The 18,910-nt window shown below is 37.9% G+C and overlaps 1 protein-coding gene across 2 annotated transcripts; it reads right to left on the reverse strand.

The window, feature by feature from the left end:
* Nucleotides 1-217: 217 nt before the first annotated feature.
* EXTL2 (exostosin like glycosyltransferase 2) lies at nucleotides 218-18,679 on the reverse strand. 2 transcript variants are annotated; one of them, XM_055403270.2, is made up of 6 exons: nucleotides 18,377-18,679; nucleotides 17,995-18,163; nucleotides 15,718-15,796; nucleotides 5,785-6,212; nucleotides 5,068-5,138; nucleotides 218-2,302 (listed from the first exon to the last, which is right to left on the reverse strand). In XM_055403270.2, the coding sequence occupies exons 3-6, from the start codon at nucleotides 15,720-15,722 to the stop codon at nucleotides 1,814-1,816; spliced, it is 993 nt and encodes a 330-aa protein (XP_055259245.1). In that variant the 5' UTR covers nucleotides 15,723-15,796; nucleotides 17,995-18,163; nucleotides 18,377-18,679; the 3' UTR covers nucleotides 218-1,813. The 2 variants fall into 2 exon arrangements, with proteins under 2 accessions (XP_055259245.1, XP_055259246.1); XM_055403271.2 differs by lacking the exon at nucleotides 17,995-18,163.
* Nucleotides 18,680-18,910: the final 231 nt, after the last annotated feature.

Raw genomic sequence — 18,910 nt, forward strand, 5'->3', positions numbered from 1 at the left:
CTGAAAATATATGAGCAAATTAAGTGATGCTGAAGAATAGACGTTTAAGAAAAGAAGATGAAAAAATCTGAGAATATTTTTCCACTGGAAAATTTTCTCATGGGAAGTGTAGCAGATATCCCTACCTTACTCTAAGCAGTATGAGAATATTTGGAATTTGTGTGAATACGGACAACAAAAGCATTTGTCTGCTTAATTAACAAAAACATCTGGATGGTAAAAGTTTATTTTATTTATCTGTCAATCTCAAGAGGCAAAAAAAAAAAAAAATCACTACCAAGGTTTGACAAAGCAGATAATTAACACTATAGATTTTTAATGAGGCTTCAAGTTCTACTGGTTTTCTCAGATGGCATTGACACATACACATGCCCATGTAAAGGAACAATATACACTGAGGTAACTGCACAAGAGATTTCATCGTTGGAACATTAACCATGATTATTTTCATAGCTGTGCCATTTTGAGACCATTATGGAATATGGGCGAAGGAGAGGGAATAGGAAGAGGAGAATGTGGTGGAAAGAGGCTTAATTAAGCATTCCTTTAGTGAATTAAGGACCAAACACAGACAGTGTGGAACAGACACTAATTCATGTAACAGAGAGTGGGCAACTTAACAATGAACTGATGCAGGCTCCCTGTGGAATTTCTCTGCTATGACTCAGGTCTTTTATTTTTTTCTACATCTATGTAATTCAAATTTCATCATGATCTCTGAATCCTTTGGCAGCAGGGGCTCGGAGGGGGAATTCAGAATCCAAGAGACTGACTTTGTGTGTAACACACACATTTTAGTATCCATGAGATAACTTACGCTTTTATAACAATAAAGATCATCTGATAGTAAGGGTTTTAATTTCTGCCTGGTCTTACTGAATCACTCTGTCAGAAGAGTTATGTTACACATATTTCTTAAACAATACATCTTTTATATAAAATCTAAAAATTAATGTACAATCTCAAAGTCAGATTCAGTGCCAAAATGCAGGACCTGAATCCAGTTACTCCTTGCTGCATAGAAGTTGCATATAGGAAATACAGGCTACACTTTTTTGTGATCCATGCAGTAAATGTTCACAAAAGTTAAGCAAACAACTAGACATCATTCAGCTACTAAAATTAACGCAACCAGTCACAACAGACTTGACCACAGAAAGCACTGATGGTGGCGTCAAAACCGTGCTGGGGACGAGCTAGTTCTAGAAAGGGCTGGTTGGAAGAACCAGAAGAGAAATCCTGATTGTCACAAAATCTCCGCTTGTTTTTATATGAGACTGAGACTATTCTCGCCTCACATGGCTTTTCCCTACACCACAGTCTTTTGAGAAAGAGGCATTTCAGGCTTCAGATGAAAATAATCATCCTTGAATGATAAAGCTGAGAAATATCTCTCTGGAGATTTTGATCCTGGAAACAGCTTGCTAAAGGTCCTTATGGCAAGTGCCAGGAGTCAAAAAACAAAATTATAGAGCATTATCACGACACTGTAAATCAACTATACTTCAATTCTAAAAAATTGTCAAACAGTCTTGGTATGTAAACAATAAAATTGTTGACCAAGGAATTATATCCATGAATGAAGACTTATCACGAGACCTATCTGGATAATATCAGCTTCTTGGGTTTTGAAGCACATGTAAATTGTACATCCTAGAAGCCCCATGCATTCTTCCCCTTTGCAGAGACTTCTGGAGTAGAAAAAAAGTTTGTGATGTTGCTTAAAAATAAATAAATAAAAAGACCAACCAGAGCACAAAGAAGCTACTCAAATAACAAGCAGTTCTGAGGTTTGTTTTTGACTGTTTCACTCTCACATTTTACTTTTGTGATTGGCATATGGAAAACCAAACTGAGAAATCATAATGTTGGAGTATTTTAACGGCATGCTGTCATAGATGTTAACAAGCTTATTTATACAATAAGACCTCTGCAGAAAGTGCTCAGCTCGATGCCACATTCCAGAATAGCCACCGGTAGTTTCTTTTTCTAAATTGGCTATGTTTACAGGTTTCACAAATACCCCTGAAGTCTTCCCAGTGTGCTTGGCGATGATAAAATTCATGGCAATGTCATCACAGTTCTGCGTCTCATCTAACAAAGCATGGACAGCTGCAGGCTGCCTCTGAAAGAGTTCCAGGTATTTGCTGTGGAAGAACGATGCTCCAATCAGGACCAGGGAGTAATGATCACCATTTCCAAACCCTGGTGTCTGCAGTTCAAAACCTCCATAGCTGTAGATACCAGAGGAAGTAGACACATGCTTTCTGGGAACAAATCCTACAATTTGATCAGGAAATTGCTGAAAAGATAAAAAATAATACTAATAATTCAATGTGGCATTTCTTTAGAGCTAACATCATAAAAAAGGCAATGATTTGCTACAGAAAGAATTAAACTGATTTATCAGTGTTATTTTATTCCTGGCTTCTACATCTCAATTTCCTTTAACTCCAGGCAACTTCATAAATCTATGTCCTAATAAGCTTAAAGTTCAAATTCCATCATAACCCAAATCTTTTAAAAACATTTCTGACCTCTCAAATAGTCTCCCAATTTACACATTATCTGATATTAATAAATTCTAGTCACCAAAGAGTCTGGTTTTTCAGAGTTTACTGTAAAAGAAGTTGACTATATGAACAATGTTTATTATAGGAGATTAAGAAGATATGTGATTATTTTGAAAAACTTTTAATCTCTTAGGAGTAAATAAAATTATGGATGTACATGTATCATTTTACTGCTTTTCCATGTTGATTTCAATGTTTTTGAAAGTCACTGTTGGTTTTAAACAATGTTTTATTTTTATCCCTTTTCTTTATTCTTAAAAAAATATACATACACACACACACATATATACAGTTGGCCCTTAAACAATGCAGGGTTTAAGGGTGCCAACTGACAGTATAATGGAAAATTCATGTATAACTTTATAGTCAGCCTTCAATATCCATGGTTCTGTATCTACAGATTCAACCAACCACATACCATATAGTAATATGGTATTTATTTATTGAAAATATCTGAGTATAAGTGGACCTGTATGCTTCAAGCTTGTGTTGTTCAAAGGTCAATATGTATGGTTGTGTATATATATACACACACCTATACATATATATATGTGTATAGTCGCTTCAGTTGTGTCTGACTCTTTGCGACCCCATGGACCATAGCCGGCTGGCTCTTTTACCCATGGGATTTTCCCAGAAGAATACTGGAGTGGCTTGCTATTGCCTCCTCCAGGGGATCTTCCTGACCCAGGGACCACATCAGTGTCTTCTGCGTCTTCTATACTGCAGGTGGATTCTTTGCGGCTTAGCCATGGGGGAAGTCATATATATACATATATATGAAGAGATGTCTCTGGAACTATGAAGACAGGATGGTATTAAAGCAATAATAGTAGGATGAGAATGACTAAAAATAAAACAGAAATCAGCGAACAAAGAAAAGCAGTGAGTCATGGAAAAGAAATATGAACTGAAAAAAGTTTAGTTCAATCTCATAAATACCTTGAGTTTCACTCATTTACCAACAGACACTAAACTGGGGACACACAAACACACACGAATCAGTCTGTATTTAATCCCATGTCAAAGAATGCATAGTCTAGGGACAGTATGATACAGATACGTGAACTAGAAATTACCACACTGTTGAGAAAGCTGTAAATGCTGCTGAATAATTCTGAGGACAGCACTGAGGACAGAGGGACAAGTGTGTTGTTGGGAGGTAAAGGGGAACATCAGGGGCTTGGGGAGATAAACGCCGGGAAGCCTCAGAGACGAGGTACCACTTACATAATCTAGGAGGATGACAGAGATTTCACAGATGGCTAGAGCAGGAAAAGGAAAAGCACTGCAAATGGAGGTCACGGTTAAGTGCAAAGGCACAGACGTGTGTCTGTTCTGATCCTGTTTGTCCCTATGCCCCAAATCTCTATACTCCATAGGGCACCAATGGGACCGAACTTGAGGAGTCAGATTATCTTGGGCAATGGATTGAAACTGTTCTTGACAGTTTTATGGATGAAGCTTAAAATCATATTTATCCATCTTTAATCATGGTTTACTTGGATTGTTCTAATTAACTGTAGTACTCATATTTCCCCAAACCTGACATTTTCAGAAAATTGATTTTTTCACCTGAAATAGAAATCTCACAGCTGGAGTATTACATTAGAAATTTTTGCCTGGGAAGCTTTTATTTATGGGGCTGGAAAAGTTGCTGATATGGAAAAAATGTGTTGACCAGTACGCTAGGCAGGAAGCTGAAAACTGAAGTTTTGAAAATGCTGGTATCTGTAGAGTACTGTGACCGCTTACCATTAATACCTAATGTTGTCACATCTCAAGCTGCTAATCAAGGAGAGTTACTACAGTGCAAATTAGACAATTTATTGGGTAGCACAGTGTTTAATTACTGGACAGGCTTCAGAGTATTTGTATGCAATTCTGCTTTTTAGGTACTTGTAGTGAAACTTGTAAAAAGTTGGCTACTATGAACAAATAATCAACAGGAAAAAGGTATTTTTATAGAATACCAGGCAATTAATGCCTATTTATACCAGCTGGGATTTAAGGGGGGAAAAATCTGCCACCACAATGGTGCATGTATGTAGTATTATTATTAATTTTTAAACAATGGTCTCAGAATTAAATTTTGTGGATATAATTAATTATTTCTTTCAGAGGAAGCTCTATGCAGCATTAATACAGAAATACACTTCTCATTTGAGATACAGGTCTGTGGCCTTGTGGAAAGTGTCTCGGGATTTTAGTCTTTGCTCTGTCCTATACCAGATCATTTCCTCATTGCTCTTTGGAAGGCAATTCTAGCTCTTCTCCCCAATATACCAAATATAAATCAAGTATAGATAAAAGGTACCATAACTGTCAGTTAGCTTAACTGAGCTCAGGAAATCTGATTACTTTATGACAAAGTAATCTCCTTTTTATTGTCTACACTAGTCAGGAGTAACCCCCACATTAAACCATGTTGCTCTGGTTAAACACTAGATCAGACTTTATACTGATGATTTCATAAAGCATGTAGCAACATTACCTGCCACACAGAAAAAGCGAAAACAAGGTCCTGGGCGCTAATTAGCAAGTCATCATCTACCATTAACACCGCTGAAATGAAAGAAAAAAAATTTAAATCAAACAGTTTGGAAGTGAAGACAGAAGTTGTAAGACACAGTGGTGTCTTTATACATCATTCAGATGAACTATTTTCTGAATGAAATTAGTAAATAAAAAATGTATTCTTAAAGATTTATCTAGCAGAAAAAGTTTTTGCTTGGACTATAATTGATTTTATAATTTCCAAAGGGGGAGATTATCATGTAGTTATCATCCATTATCCTAGAAACTAATGAACCTATAAATAAATAAAGCCAAGGTTCTTTTAAGCAAATTACAAGCTCATGTAACTGCTATGAGTGGGAGGAAAAGAAGGTGGCAAAACACATCAAGCATAAGTTAAACAGCATTTTACTAACTCCTGTGATGCAATAAGATGTAATCATAGCATGTCTTCTTTTACAATATTAATTAACTTCTTTATCACTGTTGTAAGATATATGTGATTTCTCCCCAGGAGACGGCTTCTTGACAACTGGGAAACTGCCTCTTAAGTTTTTCAAAATGCTTTCTCATGATTAAATTTCCCTATTTTCTCCAGACAATTAAGGTAAGTAGGAGGCCCCAAAGCCACACATGAGTCCCCAGTTCTGGTTAACTGCAGCCCTGTCAGACTAAAAACCCAGCTGCAACTCACCTTTGGTTTCCAGTTCGGGAAAGACCTGGAGTCGATTTCTCATCCTGTTTGTGGTCTGTGCTTTGAAGTTCACCGGGACAGGGTGAGGCCCTAGGGAGTTCCATAACTCCTCTGGTCCCTTCTCCCCAACATTGTTCCATACCACAATCACTTTGTGCAGATATGGAACTGCCTGATAATGATTTAAAAGTCTCAATAAGAGATCTGTTCTGTTGTACGTCTGCATTATGAGAGTAAAGGAATCCTGCGTGGGCTTGCCCTGAGATTTTATTTCCCTACGCAAAGTGAGCATCTTGTCTTCTTTGATATTAGGGAGTAAAGTGGTTAAAGCCCCAGCTACCAGCAGTAACACAAGGATGACCACCAAAGAGAGACGGAGCACGCGAATTCCCATCACTCTTCCTGGGAGCTTGCAGATGTGGCAACACCTGGGGTAGAAATGGAAGTAAAATGCAGAATCTTAGCATTCTTACTAGTTACCATGGTTTTGCCTCTGCTTTTTTAAGGAGAGAAAGGTTAATCACCTTTTAGTTATTCAAGTTCAGTTCCTCCTGCCTTTTTGATTTGGCCTAAGACAAAAAGCACAGTGAATAAACCTTCCCTTCTCTGACTGCTTTGCAGTTGCAGACAAAAGAACATCTATATACAGGAAGAATTAAGCAGCATATTTTAAAATTTGCCCTCATTTTGCTACTAAAAATTTGGAAATGAGATTATTATTTTCAAATTGGATTATATTTCTCTTTTGTTGTTGTTTAGTCACTCAGTCGTATCTGACTCTTTTGTGATTACATGAACTGTAGTCCACCAGGTTCCTCTGTCCATGGGATTTCCCAGGCAAGAATACTGGAGTGGAATGGATTGCCATTTCCTTCTCCAGGGGATCTTCCCAACCCAGGGATCGAACCCACATCTACATTGGCGGCGGATTCTTTACCAGTGAGCCACCTGGGAAGCCCTATATTTTTCTTAGTAACTATTTAAATAATTTAGTATATATTTCTCTTGCTGCAAAGTCGCTTCAGTCGTGTCCGACTCTGTGCGACCCCAAAGACAGCAGCCCACCAGGCTCCCCTGTCCCTGGGATTCTCCAGGCAAGAACACTGGAGTGGGTTGCCATTTCCTTCTCCAATATTTCTCTTAGTAGTATACTAATTATTTAAATGGCTTTATTGAGATATCATTGACACATAAAATTATATATATTTAAGGTGTACAACTTATTCTAATATATATATATAGATATACATACACACACATATAAACATTTCAGTATACTAAATTTAAACTTAACTTTTGGCAGCAAATTTGTTTTCAAATGAAATCATATGCAGAATCCTAATATATGAATCAGATAACAGTGGTAGGAGCAGCAGCAGCAAACAATTATAATGGTTTATTACTTATTAGATCCTGTACTCTGTGCTTTGCGTGCCATAGTATTTGCTTATTTACTCAATAAATTAAATAATTACTGAGCACTATTTTAGGTTCTGTGCATACAGCAATGAATAAGATAGACGATGTCTCTGCTGTTCATAGCAGAGGAAATAGGAGGGAAAGACAGATAAAGTAAATAAACTCAAAGTTAATTTAGGATAGTGGTAATGAAGAGAATACATCAGAAGGACACCTTGTGGTTTCAATTGGGCACTTGTAGCTGGGCCATCATTCTGGAGACATTAGATTCCAAATGAAATCTCACTTCACTATTCAAATGATGTGCAACTACTCTTCTGTTTTTCATTGAGGAAACTTGGCAACAGTTCCCCTGATCTTGTTTCATGTTGTGAGGTGTGCAGTGTCACTGTAGAAATAGCTTTTCTCTATACAGGTCAACAAGGACATACAGAGGTCATACAGACCTTGCCTTTAACATCTTTTAAAGTTCACAAGAGTGGGTACTGGAGAATTCCAAAGATGGAAGGAGACTATACCCCATACTGTGCTAGTGCACTGAGCGATGTGCAAGCAAAAGAAGAACTTATTCATAAGGACAAAGGAATGGTCAATGTCACTCAGCGACTCTCACTTTTCAAAAGTCCAGATTTGAAAAGCAATGTTCCCTTGTAGTAATCCTTTCAGAGAGCTTTCAAGGATATTCTCTCCTGGACTTTGTCTGCAGCCTGTTCTGTTAAGAAAAGCAATTTTGTGTTTCCCCTTTCATCTTGGGCTCACTCTAAAAAATGAATAAAATGGATTATTTTTTAGGTAACCTCAGCTTTACTATGATTATTTTTCAAGGATGGCCAATTTAAGGTTTGAGAGTACAAATGTCTTCATTGTATATAATCTCTCCCAAAAACAAAACATACTGTTAATGTGATAAACCAAACAGAAACCATTATAAATTAATAGTCTTGATTCAAAGACCTTGATAATCCTTCTAACACTGAATCAAAAGCAAGTCTCATAAAAAGCAAGTCTCATATTTTAAGTTCTGCATAAAAATGGCTGGTTATAAGCACTCAGAGTTAAGATTCATCTGACAACTACATTAAAGTATACCCTGATTGAGATCTTAATGTTCATTTTCTACAGCAGAGTAGGAATAACATATTCTAGAATTTATATAGCAGTGTCTCTAGTCTATAAAGCAGATTTTGCTAACTACCTGCGTTTAGTAGAGAAAGAGTAATGAAGATTCATCTCTATAGCCTACTATAAGTAGACATTGTCAGAGAGAATTCATGAACGACTGTTTCACTTTTACCAATAATATACCTTTAAGTGGGAGTTTTCCTCCATATCCATCATAGAAATTTCCTCTGTCAGATCTTCTAATCCCCTATTTTCCTTGTATCAAAAATGTTTTGAGAGTTATGAATAATTTATATCTTTGGAAAGACAATGTAAATATTTCATGCAATTATACAGACCGATAAAGTTATGCAAAATGTGTAGTCTGTATAGAAAAGTAAGAACTATATAGATTGCAGTGCAAGTGGCATCTCTGTACTTTACGAACAGCTGAAGTCTGGGACTTTATTGTAGATGCAGTGGAAACAGCCTTAGAACAGATTGGAGAGTGATGACTTCATATAGCTATTTGGATTTCAGTGTATAGCTTTCTTCTGTTCATTGTCTAGAGAAGAATGTATCATCTAATTCACAGCTCTGAGTTTTGAATGGGGAATATGAGAAAGAATACACCTGGATAAACTTCATCTTAGAAAGAATCAAGAATTAAAATGATTTAATTTAAAAGTATATCTGTAAACCTTCCTGCTGGTCCAGTGGTTAAGAATCTGCCTACCAATGCAGGTGACATGGGTTCAATCCCTGGTCTGGGAAGATCCCACATGCCAGGGAGCAACTAAGCCCATTCACCACAACTACTGAGCCTGTGCTGTAGAGCCCAGGAGCCACAACTACTGAAACTCGAGTGCCCTAGAGCCCGTGCTCCACAACCAGAGAAGGGATGGCAATGAGAAGCCTGTGCACCACAGCTAGAGAGCAACCCCCACTCACTGCAACTAGAGAAAGCCCCTGCACAGCAATGAAGACAGGGCAGCCAAAAATAATAAATAAATAAAATTTAAAATGATATCTGTCTGTATTTTCTGAAACCCTGCTTCATTACAAAAAAGATCGAGATTCCTGATGGCATAGTCCATGACTCTTTCCACCGTGTTGTGGTAAATTCTGCAAGGATGCGTCATAAATTAGCCTATGAGACTGTCACTAAGGTACCTGTATGATAACATAAACATTAATATTGGTATGTTGATATTTTTTACAACTTTATTAACATTTACTTCACATACCATAAGCTTCACCCAAATAAGTACATAGTTCAGTAGCTTTTAGTATCTACATAGAATTATGCAACCAAATCTAATTTTGTAACATTTTTAACACTCTAAAAAGAAACCCAAGACCTACTCATTAGCAGTCGCTCCTCACCCCCATTTCCCCTCATTCTCTACTCCAGCACCAAGCAAACACTGATCCACTTTCTATCTCCATAGTTTGCCTATTCTGGACATGTCCTAAAAAGAGATCATACACATATTGCCTATGTGTCTGGCTTTTTTTCACTTAGTCTAAATGTTTTCAAGGTTCACCCATGCCATAGTATATATCCATACTTAATTCCTTTTTTATTGCCAAATAACATTCTATTGTACAGATATACCTACCACATTTTGTTTGTGTTAACAGTTGCTGGACATTTGGGTTGCTTCCACATTTTGCTATTATGAATATTGCTGTTACAAATAATCATGTACATGCTTTTTTGTGAACATATGTTTTCATTTCTTTTGGGCATGTACCTGGGAGTGGAATGACTGGGTCATTATATTAGAATTTTTAAATATTTGAAAAGTGAGGTAGCTTTTAGAAAACCATTATTTGAAATTTTAAGAAATGTTCTTAAATGTGGACATAAGACAGAGTAGGAAAGTAAATAATACAATGAAGCAACAGTTACAAAAACTCTACTGTTGTCTTTAAATGAATGAGGCAATCTGAATTTTCAAAGCCCTGCTATTCAGTTATTTACTACACCTTCTACCAGAGTTCCTCAGGAAGAACACTACTGAATGATGAATTCTTTACTCCAGGCTAGTTCCTTGGGATTAAAAAGCAACAATTGTCTAGACAAAAGCTGAAAACAAATAGCCAGAGCATAGCATGAACAAAGACTAGTTTAGCCAGAGCATGGCATGAATGAAGATTAGCTATATCCTCTGACTCACAAGATAGAAAAGCAATGAGCAGCGTCACGTCATACACTGAGAAGCTGTCATTTTCATTTTAATGCCACAGATGGTGGAAGAATAGTAACTATTCTGCCATTTCACTATGAGACTTGCCTCATATTGTACAGATTGCTTTCTCCTCTGGCTCATCCTCCAAAATACGCACTTGCCAAAAAAAACCTGATGATTATAGCATATAGATGCTCAGAAAGGGGCCCTTCACTGCCACGAGATAAAAACATTCCAAGGTGGAGCACAGAGGCTAATTTAGAGCCTGGGGTTCCCTTTTGTGAACATGAAAGAAGAATCAGAAGATATCAGCGCACACCTGATGAGCAGTTTCTGGCCAGGTTTACAGCATGCAGGTGACATACATTGTTCCAACTGAGGCAAAGGCACATGTGGCACCCAATTCCAAAGGACCTTCCTCTGACGGTACCTAGAGCCAGCAGGGTGACCATGACTCCACATGTTGTACACACTCTTTTCCACTACAAAACCCATTCTCCCCACCCACCAGACTCCTACACCCTGCCCTTCTATGGGCAAGACTCTTTCAAACATCCCCTCCCCTGTGAGTGTTTCTCTCACCGCTCTCCATCCTCAGTGATCCTGGGGACGGGGAAAGCAGTGCTACTGGACTTTGTTTCCAGGTATTGCAACTATTGACTGAGCCTCCTTTCTGACTCTGACTGTATTGAGAGCCCTTTCTGTCAGGCTCTGCAATCCAGAACAGTGCCTGGCCATTCTTTGAGCAAGGTTCACAATTCTCTGTGGTTGAAAAAAGCGAGGGAATCTATATGTAAACAGTCTTAAACTTCACAATGGGGCTTCCCTGGTGGCTCGGTGGTAAAGAATCCACCTGCTAAAGCAGGAGATGCGGGTTCGGTCCCTGGGTTGGGAAGATCCCCTGGAGAAGGAAATGGCAACCCACTCCAGTGTTCCTGTCTGAGAATTCCCATGGACAGAGGAACCTGGTAGTCTGTAATCCATGGGGTAGCAAAAAGTCAGACACAATGACTAAATAACAACCACAAACTTCATAATGAATAAGAAATGCCTGAAATTAAAAAAAAAAAACTCAGATGCAAATTAAGATCGAGTTAAGACTTAAGAAACCATTCCCTCTATGAAAGACCTGGGTTATCACCCATCTGGGCACCAGGGCATGACATGTAGTCTAAAGCTCAGGCCACACAAGTCACCTTTCTACTTTAAGTTCTGTGGCCAAAACTACTTTATGGAAGATGTCCCAGAACTCTGATTTTTTCAAAGATATTCTGCATTAAAATACTTTTGAACATCCCTATTTCTATGGAAGTTACTGGAGAATAAGCTGAATTGCCTTGGGAGAAAACCATTACTTATCAGATAATATTATCCTTGTAAATTCTGGTAACAATAACCAGAAGCTGTATCCTTAATCTGGCACCATACATGACTTAAACAAAGAGATAATAAAGTCATGGCTAGTTGAGAAATGAAAGTTTAATTTTTGTTTAGAAACTGAAAAAACCCTAGAGACTTCAGGACAATTGGCAGAAACAGAAAACTAAGTCAGAAAACCACATAAGTCAGTTCATTATTGCTCAGAGTAAGCCTCTTCCATTAGTTTTAAGCAGCACACACTAGAATTTATTTCATTGCAAAATCCAGAATGCCAATAATAGTACATGAAAGGTTACTGTTCTTTATGAGTCTTTTCCAGGTGCTAGACAGTATTCTAAGAAGAGCTTTTACCTTTTATTTCCCCCTATTCAGAAAATTCATTCTTTTCATTGTATTTTATAAATGCCATTCAGCTTTCTCATTTTCAACCAATGATATCCTCTCCTTCCTAAATGATTTTCCCTCAGTTTTCCTTCTAAGGAACCCATCTATTTTTTTTTTTATGATTCTTCTTCTTTTTAAGAAACACCTTTCTTAATATATAAGCCATATTTTTTAAAGTCTTTATTGAATTTGTTAAAATATTGCTTCTGGTTTATGTTTTGGGTTTTTGGCCATGAGGCATGTGGGATCTTAGCTCCCTGACCAGGGATCGAACCTGTGTCCCCTGCACTGGAAGATGAAGTTTTAATCACTGGACCACCAGAGAAGTCCTTAACTCCCATCAGGGAGTCTTAACTCTCATTACTTTTTTCACCAGTCTAAATAATCAAAATAAGTTATTTTGTGTTAATGATATTATCTATTTAGGAATAAGAAAGGCAGGAATATGAATAGACTTAAAGTAATAAATAATAAAAGGATCCACATAGTATCACAAATTTATGTTGTGGTTTCGCTGTGTTTACAACCAACTGTACAGTGATCTGAATGAATCATTTAGATGCCTACAATCTGGATCTACTGTGTCATGAACTGGCTCTTAGGGTTAAAATGATTCATCTTTTTTTATCAACAGTATAACTGACTACAACATATATAGGATCACTGATAGCCAATCTAAGTTCTGTCATTTAGAAGGCTTAAGATTGACCTTTCCTGCCCTTTTGAGCCTACAGTTCTGGAACAGAATTGTTAAAACATATTGGCAAATAGATGCATTTACTACAATATCACATTTTAAAAAACAGAAGTTGCTGCCACAGGTCATTTCTCACTGCAAGCTGTAAGAAAGAATTTCTGTATTGATCACATTAAAAAGCAAGTCCTCCTCCTGGCAGCCAGGTTGAGTGAGTCATTCCCTTACAGGTATATCAGGTTCAAATGAACTCTAAAAAAAGTGTCTGTGTGTGTGTGTGTGTGTGTGTGTGTGTGTGTGCGCACATGTGTGCTCATTTGCTAGGCAGTGTCTGATTCTTTGCAATCCCATGGACTGTATTGGGATTTCCATGTCAAGAATACTGGAGTGGGTTGCCATTTCCTCCTACAGGGGATCTTCCTGACCCAGCGATTGAGACTGGGTCTCCTACACTGCAGGAGGATTCTTTACCACTGAGCCACCTGGGAAGCCCATAAAACATAGATAGCAGACACCAAGTATCCGTGTCTCCACTTTCCTCCCCAGTCTCGCCCTGTTATCAGTAGCATAGGCTGCTTGTCAGTCCTGGCATTTTTGTCCCCTCCTAAGGAGATCAATCCTGGGTGTTCATTGGAAGGACTGATGCTAAAGCTGAAACTCCAATACTTTGGCCACCTTATGGGACGAGTTGACTCACTGGAAAACAGTTTGATGCTAGGAGGGATTGGGGGTGGGAGGAGATGGGGACGACAGAGAATGAGATGGCTAGATGGCATCACCGACTCGATGGACGTGAGATTGAGTGAACTCTGGGAGTTGGTGATGGACAGGGAGGCCTGGTGTGCTGTGATTCATGGGGTCGCAAAGAGTCAGACACAACTGAGCGACTAAACTGAAGGCATCCTGTACAAATCATCAAATAGCTTCTCAATACTTCTTCAGGTAGCTACTCAATTAACTAGATTTGCTTTCTCATCATTGATTAAAGAGGAAATAACATATAAATATTATGTAGAAAGTCTTCTTAAAACACTGCCTCTGTCAATCCAGCCATTTGTTACTGAGGCAAAGAGGTCCTCTCTACCCTCAAAGTGCACAGGTTTCAATTATGCTAGATGAAAGTTTCTTCCAGTCTTGCATCTTCCTCTTGGAATTGCTAACTAACTGTAGCTATTATGATGATAATTATGATGATGATGTTTGAAGATGATCAAACTTATGGACATATATCAAAGCAGGAGAAGGAATGGCCTTATTCCTAAGAGGAACATCCACTACTTATAAGGATCCAAGGAGTCAATCCATCCTAAGAAGAAAGCCTAGAAATAGAAAAGCATTTTTAGCTCAGTACAGTGTCATGCAAAATTAGTTCAAGAAATGGGTCAAAAAGAAACCAAGTCTATCTGCAAATACATTATTTTTACCATTCCAGAATATTGAAGCTTTTCATTTGAACTTCTCTCTGTTTTAGTCACAGGAAAGTGGAGGGGAGGCAAGATTGCTGGGCAACAGATCCTTGGAATGTTCTACAGAATCCTCTTACTTTTTACTCAATACTGGTTTTCAGCAACAAACTCACATTCCAAAATTGTTTCTTGAAGAGAAACAGATTTTATATGTATGAATTATAATTTCTAAATAGCTTTAGATATCAGATCTAAAATCAATGCAATCCGAATTCATGTTAGCTTCCTAACTTTGTTAGAGAAAGGTCAGAATATCCCTGGTAGTCCACAAACAAACATTCCTAGGTGCTTACCCAGCCCTGCACACTGTCAGACACTAGGGTTGATAATGAGTAAGACCTCCAATTCCTGCCCTCACAGAGCTTACCAGTAGTAACAAAAGTTGTCAGACCTCTTTCCTCTGTGTGTTACCTAACATCTCAAATCTTTAGAGACACAGCAATTAAAATACATCCACCCCATTTTGTAAATGGGATAGCTGAGCCTGAGAATATTAAATGTTTCCTGAGCCACAGAAAGAGTAGAGGGTCTGAACAAACTCCCACCTCCCATGTGACCCACCTTGTATTTTCAGTGCTTTCAGGGTAGTCTCTGTTTTCAGCTCTGTTCTAGTTTACAGGAATAAACTTTTTATTGACTTTATGTTATAGTCTGGAATACTATTTCAATGGATAAGATCTAAAACAGGCAATGCAGTATTTTCTAACAGATCCTGGCTCAAGTAAAAACTCTTTATTTCCAAGGAAACAAAAGTACCTCTATAGGAAACATTTTTTCTCAGATAAAAATACTGGTACTTCACCTATGTTCACAGCAGCATTATTCACAAGGGCCAAAAGGTGGAAGCAACCCAAATGTCCATTGACAGATGAATGGATAAACAAATGTGGTATAGACATACAATGAAATATTATTCAGCCTTTAAAATGAAGGAAATTCTGACACATGTTACAGCATGGATGAACCTTGAGGACATCATGCTCAGTGAAATAAGCCAGTACAAAAGAACAAATGCTCTATGATTCACTTACGTGAGGAATCTAGAAGAGTCAAATTCAAAGGAACAGAAAAGTAGAATGGTGGCTGCCAGGGACCCAGGGAACAGAGAAACGGAGAGCTGTTTAATGGTTATAGAGTTTCAGTTTTGCAGGATGAAAAAGTTCTTGAGATTGACTTTTCAACATAGTCCATACACTTAATACTACTGAGCTACACACTTAAAAATGGTTAAGATGGCAGATTTGTGTATTTTACCACAATTTTTAAAAAGTAGAAAGAAAATACTGGTACTTACCTCATTATGGTAAAGTTTTAATTTTTGAAAAAATTTTCCTTATGGCTTCAGTAATTGATAGGAACAGGCTCTCTTGGCACTATTAAGGGAAATCAAAGAATTTCCTGTGATGTTTTTGTCAATCAGGCAGAATTTAAAAAATGCTTTAATGCCATGGTCCATAGACTTTGAATTATTTTTAGAACTTAAAAATTTCTATACTGTGTTCTAAAAATTACATGTAGGCCACTAGGTAGATGACATCTTCCTGAGGTTCATGCTAACATTGCTATATTTTTGTTTTTATCTTTCCCTTAAGTATCCAGAAACAGTAAACCCATATTATCCTGATGATCTAATGTTTACTCATTTGAAACCAGAACACATATGCCATGCAGAAAGGCCTCCAGATGCAGCAACTTGCACTTGTATTCAATTTCCAGACTTTAAAGTGTCTGTAGTTTTATCTATCATCAAAACTCTTTTTTCACTTAAGGTTCATATGGCATTCAATTTGAAGTACTAAAAGAAAAATACAGGGTTTAAAATAGAGTTGCAGGTTAAGGTCAAGATTAATTACATTACTGAGGAATGACAGATGGCATCCTTCCTATTCCTTCCTATTGCCCAAAGAGAGCCAGAACTTTGGCTGGAGATGACCTTATGCCCCTTACTCCTCTCGGCCTTCATTTCTCACAGTCCTCAATTACATGTCTAAGATGTTAGAGCTTTTCCCTCATATAGTCCACACAGTTAACTTAATACAATTAGTCAATGATCTAAACAACTACATAAAAGTTCAGGGCAGAAATTCATTCATTAGTTTTAAAATGTTCATGAATATATCTACCTATTTTATAAATCTTATAAACTCATAATATATGAAGGAATTCAGAGCTGATTAGAGACTTGCAAGATACTGCATCTATAATGACCACCTGAATAGAGCTGAAGAATCACTTTTGATTTTTCAAACTCATATTCTTTCATGATACAGTTACTGAAGGGACAAACGAGTGGCTTAGCCTGTATCTAGACTCATCAGGTAACACTTGCTCCACCTCTCTATACCAAAAGCACCCCTTGTGCACATCTTAGCATCACATAGTTCTAAAATCCTGGACTGATCTGCCCTGTCCTCACATCTGCTTCCTCTTCCCGTAAAATTCCTCTAGGAACTTTAATTCTCTGCTTAGCACAGAGCCTAGCACATAGTAGACACATTAAATGATAGTTGAATGAATTAAAGAAAGTAACTATAACTTTGATATGACAACATACATTGGTTAACAAACATCATTTCAAGATGACAAAACAAGCCAGATGTCATTTTCCACTCAGAGAACTTCTCCTGATTTAGTGTCCAATTTATATTTGTAAATTGGAAATTTATATAAACCATTATATTTCTAAGAAAATATTTACAACTGAAGTTGGTAATTATGCCATCAAAGAATGTGAAGTGGCACTGCCATTTTTTGAAAGAAGTTCTTTGCAGGAATAGCTATCTTACGTTTTTGAGAGTAAGCAGTGTAGGAATTTAGGAGTTCCAGAACCAATGTAACGAAAATTAAATTTCAGTTTCTCCAACTTATTTCAAAACTATTTGAAAAACGGTGTCGGAGACTTCTCCATAAACCAACTGAACAATTTCTCATCTGTAGCAATATAAAGAATTTATTTTCAAAGGCAGAATACAAAAACACAGGGTCAAATTGCAGCTGACCTTGATGAGTTAAGAGAATACTGGAAATGAGTTGCTGAAATTTAGTTATTTCCATATACACATCTGAACCACCCTCCCCCCCAACCCCTGTCCCCAGTTACATCATATTGAAATAAAGCAGCTTTGGAGGAAAAATTCAACTGCAGTCGAAATATTTATAATATTTAAATATTAACCTAATTTGTACCCATTTAACCTTTCCCCAGCAGTGCAGTTGAGCAAAATTTAGTTTCTGGCTAATATAAAAGCTTCCTAAAAATATAAATAAATGCTGCTAACTGAAAATATTTCTATGTTTTTCTGTTCAAATTAAAGTAATGAAATATAGGCCAAGAAAGGCAAAGACAAAATACTCTGTCCAGAACTTAATTTCTGGAATCTAGCTGATTTTACATAGCATTTTAAATTAACTCGAGCATTTTTTTTAAATTGTAGAATATATACATTATATTTCCAAAAATAAAAACAGAATCACTACCCCACAAAGTTATAAAGTTCCAAGAAAGAGAGCAAAACATATATTCTCATTGTAAAAAAATTTTTAACCAGAGAGAATTTTGCTATTTCCTTACCTCTCGTGCAGAAAAGACTGCAGTGAGACCTAGGCGATTTATTTGCTTGCAGCTTGGTTATCATAAAACGCAAGGGGCGTCTCACTTACTCATTTTTTGCTTTTTCTCCAAACCCAGCAGTTTGCATTCACCCGGCGTCATTCGCTGGATTGACAACCTGGATGAAACGCTGCCCACAAAGAGAGAGCCTAAAGCCGGGGACAGTAGCCGGTGGCCGCCCCTCCCTTTCAGTGATGCTCCACTTCCTGTTAGATTAAAAGGCTGTTCCCAAGAAGCTCGGTTTTGTAGTTTCTAGCTCACTTCCAAAAGCCAGTCTTTCCCCCCATTTCTCCCTCAACGTAGCAACTTTTAATCATTCAGGTGATGGACCACCTGACCTTACCCAAACAATTTCCCGTAAAGACACCGAAGAGGAGCTCCGGCGACCGTGGGGACCAGGGCTGGTCCGCAGGCTCACCCCTCCGCGCTCCGCAAACCCTCGTGTCCCACCAGCGAGTCAGTTTTCCTTGCGCTTCCCTGAAATGGGCAATGGGGTTCTCACGAGAATCAGAGCCGCGGCGCCGGCCTCTGGGATGACCTGGAAGTAAAGGGGACGTGTACGAACTCGAGTTTGGGGTTAACAGCGGATCGAGCTGGTCGGGGAATCAGTCAACGCCTTAACCAAATCTCAATTTCAACACGGTCTCGTAGGCACTCTTTTCAAAAAGAACTCTTTTAAATACACTTAACATTCTTTCGGAAGGTATTTGTCTCCCGCGTGACGTACAGAAAGGTCAGGCGCTGTTTGGAGGCGCGGGGGCTTGGTGGACTACTGGGATTTGGGCACCCATAGAGTTCACCCAGCAAAACCATCATCATTTGCGCTTCCTGCAGACTGGATTCTTAAGCACTGCTACCTAACAAACCGGGATTTGAT

The sequence above is a fragment of the Moschus berezovskii genome, chromosome 4 (assembly GCF_049115385.1).
Source record: "Moschus berezovskii isolate FMDL1 chromosome 4, NW_MosBer_1.0, whole genome shotgun sequence".
Taxonomy (NCBI): Eukaryota; Metazoa; Chordata; class Mammalia; order Artiodactyla; family Moschidae; genus Moschus; species Moschus berezovskii.

What these genes read in the sequence shown, in the direction of transcription:
- EXTL2 (XM_055403271.2), bottom strand. An exon ending in TCCCGAACTGGAAACCAAAG is followed by an intron (nt 5,139 to 5,784) that starts GTGAGTTGCAGC and finishes CTTTCATTTCAG; the next exon opens with CGGTGTTAATGGTAGATGAT. An exon ending in TCGCTTTTTCTGTGTGGCAG is followed by an intron (nt 2,303 to 5,067) that starts GTAATGTTGCTA and finishes TTATCTTTTCAG; the next exon opens with CAATTTCCTGATCAAATTGT.